The 5,238-nt window shown below is 47.4% G+C and overlaps 1 protein-coding gene across 1 annotated transcript; it reads left to right on the top strand.

The window, feature by feature from the left end:
- Window positions 1–384: 384 nt before the first annotated feature.
- On the top strand, window positions 385–1,242 carry LOC119105431 (ubiquitin-conjugating enzyme E2Q-like protein CG4502). The gene is made up of 2 exons (XM_037228896.1): window positions 385–1,057; window positions 1,192–1,242. Exons 1-2 carry the CDS (start codon window positions 590–592, stop codon window positions 1,240–1,242), a joined length of 519 nt encoding a protein of 172 aa, XP_037084791.1. The 5' UTR covers window positions 385–589.
- Window positions 1,243–5,238: the final 3,996 nt, after the last annotated feature.

Below are 5,238 nucleotides of genomic sequence, written 5' to 3'. Positions count from 1 at the left end.
CGTGTTTGATAGGCTGATGGATAACAGTCGCTCGAGTAGGACCCTCAGTCTTCTTGGACCACTCAGAGTTGCTGAAATGGGTTCGTCTGAGTACGCTTGTCCGAGTTCGGACCCAGTGCGAACAGTGGAAGCTCTGATTGTTTACACTTTTCGCACAACTTCAGAATTTTAACCGCCTCGGCCAACCGTGCCTCTGGCGCTAACCAATACGCATCAAGAGTTGTATAACTACGTTGCGTGCTGACGTTGCCACTCTTTCAGACTGTTGTGAGCAGAAGTTGCAATGGCAATTTCACTCAAGAAGTACATCCTGAAAAAACTTGGTCTGCTCCGCTCCCTATCGGCCGACCAAAGAAATGGGAACCAAGTCATCCATCAAAACAACGTGTACAATCAACCCGCGGCAATAAGCGCTGGCGTTCCCCAGGACAATGTGTTACCCTCGGACCCGCAAGTCGACACGCACCAATCAAAGCACACCGAGCCGCCTGGTGCGCCGTCCCGGTCACCGGACAGCCCTCTGACGCCGACCCGGCGCAACCAAGCTTTCAACTCGCCCCGCCAGGCCTCACGGCGCTTCTTCCACGGCATGCTGGATCACAGTCGCGTGAGCCCAGCGCGCCCCCGGCCGCCGCAGGAGCCGTCTGTCCGCGACGCCGGCCACCTGAAGGTAGTGCGCAACCGCCGGCTGATGAAGGAGTACCGCGAAATCACGCGCAGCGTGGCGCGGCAGGCCGAGCCACCCTTTACTGTGGAGCTGGTCAACGACTGCCTCTACGAGTGGAACATCCACCTGTTTAACATCGATCGCACCAGTGACTTGTACCGCGACATGAAAGACTTGCACATCCGCTGCATTCAGCTCAACATGGCGTTTCCGGAGAACTTCCCGTTCTCGCCGCCGTTCCTGCGCGTGCTGGCGCCGCGAATTGAGCGCGGCTTCGTGATGGCCGGGGGCGCCATCTGCATGGAGTTGCTGACGCCACGGGGCTGGGCCAGCGCCTACACGGTCGAGGCTATCATCATGCAGTTCGCCGCCAGCCTCGTCAAAGGACAGGTAAGGCCATTAGGGCCATGCTGTGCCTGCAGGATTGGCTTGCCTTTCCCAGGTACGTTTTGAGCTTCTTGCACTGCTGATGGCTGCGCTACGTGCCGGCCAGGGGCTACGTGATTGAAACGCCGCATCGTAAGGCACGAGTGCCGGGGCCCGAGCAGGACGATCGCAACCCGCTCAATAACTGAAACTGAACAACGTGTGGTCGCACCACGGACTTGAATGATCCAATGCGTGTATGCATGCGCCGCCACCAGCACACACACACATACACATGCACGTGCACACGCACACCCGCACACAAACGCACACGCACCTTCATATGTTGCTACACGTTCGCAACTAGCGAGCGCCTAGAGCGCTGCCACGTGATTATCATGCATTCTTTCGTATGATGAAAGCGAAATGCCATACATTGTAATTGTAATGGGTGCGGTGTCATCTTGAGGAGTAAGATTCACCGATGCATATCAGCTTCAGGCTTGGCTCAGGCTGAGCCGTCATTCAGAGCATTTTCTGTCACCTGATGCCATGATAGCATTTAGCTGATACCATGATATGCTCAACTGGCACAGCATTTGAGTGCCTATCGGGAGGTTGTATTACCTGACATGCACTCACGCGTGCTTACTAATCTAGGGCAAGTGCCCGTCCGGTGTGACGCTGTTATGCGTCAGATAGCAGTAGGTGTTGATTAGATTAAATTTGGCCAAATATCTTAGTAGAACTAAAAGCTTGAATGATTTTAGTAGTTCTACTTAGTTATGAGTTCCACTAAGAATTTTGGAGGACTAAGTATCTCTATATATATATATATATATATATATATATATATATATATATATATATATATATGCATGTGCGTGTGCGTGTGCGTGTGCGTGTGCGTGTGCGTGTGTGTGTGTGTGTGTGTGTGTGTGTGTGTGTGTGTGTGTGTGTGTGTGTGTGTGTGTGTGTGTGTGTGTGTGTGTGTGTGTGTGTGTGTGTGTGTGTGTGTGTGTGTGTGTGTGTACGCACACGCACACGCGTGCGTGTGTACGTGTGTGATATATTATATCACACACGTACACGATTATATACACGAGAACGTGTACGTGTGTACGTGTGTGATATATTTCATGTCTGGCGTTCGTGAGCACTAGTTCCAGATACAGCGGCCATCAGCTGACTTCCAATGAATGCTGTGCAAATTGTGCGGTCCAGAGCAGACTTTTCCATTCAAAGGCATGCGAATAGTTATATGTGAGCTTATTTCATCATATCCGATGCTTCCTTCAGTATTTTTAAATGTGTAACATTTCCATTAATAGCTCGTCGACGGCGACCGGGTAATCAGTCGGTTGTATTCAATCGGTAGCATTTTGACGTTACGAAAAGATAAAATTGTTAGACCTTAGCTAAAGGTGATGGACATTGGACGATACAAGTTTCCGGTAAAGGACAGTTGCACCGTATGTATCTTTGTTGCAACATGTCAAAATTAGCACGACAAAGGTGCTCCCAGGTTTCGAATGAAGGATACTATATAATGGATACTGAACAACACCGAGATGCAAAACTTTGCATTTCCGCCCTTATTTACCTAGCCGCTTGATTTGTAGGTACAGTGACGAACACGTGTTCAGGCGAAGTACATGGGGGTGCAGAGGGACGCAGTATTCAAACAAAGGCCTGCACTTCCTGCTATGAATGGATCATGGAAGAAAATTAAGGATGTTTCAAGCAGGAGAAAGGGAAAATGCACAGTGATGATGATGATGATGAATGGTGAGCATGTTTTGGTGGCGTGCGGCTGGCGCTTCCCGGTTGGACTCTGAGTGAATGGTCCACGGTTTTGTCACGCAAACACTGTCTGGAGGGGAGGCTAAATCGCGGAACAGTTTATTCTCATCATAATTTTATATTTTTCCGTGGGGTATACATAACTAGGGGTTGAACGTCATGCGGCGTTTATAGCGCATCGCGTATCGCGGTTGCCTGGCGTTTCATATCCGTGGGTTGCGGTCAGCTGCCATGACTACGCCTTGTACGGGAGATCTGTGCCGTTGGTTTCGAACGATTGGTAGCATTTGAAATGTTCGACCTGCGATTATTTTATTATACATGTGTGTACAAGCCCCAAATTATAAAACGCTGTTGACTGTAGCATCAAAAGGCCCAGACCATAGGGCTTTACTGTACCTTCCTTACTGGGCTTACATCATTGTGATAACAAGTGTAGGAGCTATTACAAATCAATATTGCAAATGTTTATTTAATCATACCTATAGACAAAGCGAGTTCTGCAAGCTGAGGTGTTCAACTCTGCCACTAGGTACAAAAGGCATAGACAAGCCTAAGGCTAGCTAACGGTAAGCCTGCCTTGGACAAGCGTGGTCATTGAATGCAATACATCACAAACGCCGCATGACGCATAACCCCGTGTTATATCATCATACTTGCAAAAATCGTACATTCTGATTAGACTAAACTATTCCAGGATTCACTGCTCATTCCAGAAATATATGCAAATAGCGAAATGACGAATAATTTCGTCTCAGTCCAAACGGGAACCGCCAGCCGCACGCCAACAAAACATACATCTGTTATACCCGCTGCCTCTGTGATCCGTGGCCCCCGGCCGTTCACATCCACGGACGCAGCTCTCGAGGTCCGCATATCACCGTGTATAGCCAGTCGTGCCACGAGCAACTTGTTTTGTTTTGACTTGTCAACATCTTGTTTTGTAAGAGCAACTGTACATATTGAGCATGGAATAGCTTCCGAACGATACGGGCTTATGAAAAGCCTGCTAAGAAGCAATAAAGAGCTCGCTATTTTTAATCGAAGTCCGTTGCTAGGCCTGCTGCACCACACAGAACTTCAACCGGATGGGCTTTGGAAAAGGTGCAGAATGCGATAACGTTGTAACAATGCACCTGTATTTGTGAGTGACAGCGTCAAACATGGGAAAACGTAACGCCACTGCGCCAAGTTGCAGGCCGAGGTGGTGCCATGGGCGGGAACAGTTTCTTTGAGGCAGGGCAATACAACACCGGGTGCTCAAAAGTTTTGACTAGTAGGTATCGACACATACTATAAGTATACCAGAGTCGGGATTAACACCAGATTTAGGATGCTGTACCAAAAGTTGGCAGTGCTGTGCTAGTGGCATCTTTGGTTTGTTTGTGGCGATTAAGTGTAGTCGCATTTCTCAGTCGCAAAGCACTTGAATTGTGATGCGGTACTGGGGATGGTGGTTGGAGGATCAGATTGTGTTCAAGTAATTTCAGATGCCTCCGGGCTAATCAGATGTATGTTGTTCTTTGTCGAGTCACATTATGTCTCAGTTTACATATAATGACTCATTTGAACATTCTGCAGCAAAACTGATAATGTAATGATTCAGTTACTGCACAACTTGCCAGTTATGAATGTTGTGGCCTAGGCTACCGGCTGTTGAATGCTTGTGGAATGCTGCATGCGAAGTGATTGGCCAAGGCGTGCTCAGGTATATTGATGTTGGAGCTAAGGGTCCTGTCATTTTTTAATACATGAATATTGAGATTGTTGTCTGATTGGCATTTGAATATTCCACATAAGCTTTGATAGCCTTTGTCCACAGTGCTGTTACCACCCATGAAATAGGCCAACCAGTAATTATGTCAGTTCAGCACAGCTGTGTAATTGCATTAGATGTGTTTATTGAGACATGAAAGGTACTATAATGTAATGGAAATGTTTGGTATGATGCAATGTTGTGGACCTTCCTGATATAACATTTCACCAAAGGAGTTATCTGCCTGCACTGTCTAGAAAAGGTCATCTTATGTCGAAAATTGGCTGAGTTTTCCGGCATAATTCAACTTACGTGAAATTATTAGTTACGTTTTTCCAGATCGGAAGAATCAATGTGCGTGGCATATTGGTGGGCTGTGCTTAGGGCGGCCCTACCTCACCTCCACCTAATGTGTGTTTTTCATTGTGTCTGGACACCTCATTTTGATTTAGGGCTATTTAAAGTTGTAGTTTTGTGTCTTTCCTTCAAAAGTCCAGCCAATGTCATCAAATAATGTCCAAAGCAGGTCATCATGATGTGATAGTCACTTTTACCTTAGTCTGTTTTGTAATATTCTAGCAACAATATGAGAAGGGCAAGCCAACATTTGCTAGTGCATTTCAACATTGTTGGAGGAGGCCACCAT

Source organism: Pollicipes pollicipes, unplaced genomic scaffold (assembly GCF_011947565.3).
Source record: "Pollicipes pollicipes isolate AB1234 unplaced genomic scaffold, Ppol_2.1 Scaffold_6138;HRSCAF=7277_pilon_pilon_pilon, whole genome shotgun sequence".
Taxonomy (NCBI): domain Eukaryota; kingdom Metazoa; phylum Arthropoda; class Thecostraca; order Pollicipedomorpha; family Pollicipedidae; genus Pollicipes; species Pollicipes pollicipes.
This window is presented reverse-complemented; position numbering and strand designations above follow the sequence as displayed.

Excerpts from the sequence above, each read along its gene's own strand:
- LOC119105431 (XM_037228896.1), top strand. The coding sequence starts at position 590 with ATGCTGGATCACAGTCGCGTGAGCCCAGCGCGCCCCCGGCCGCCGCAG. Across the intron at positions 1,058-1,191 it reads CCAGCCTCGTCAAAGGACAG|GCACGAGTGCCGGGGCCCGA; the intron begins GTAAGGCCATTA and ends CCGCATCGTAAG.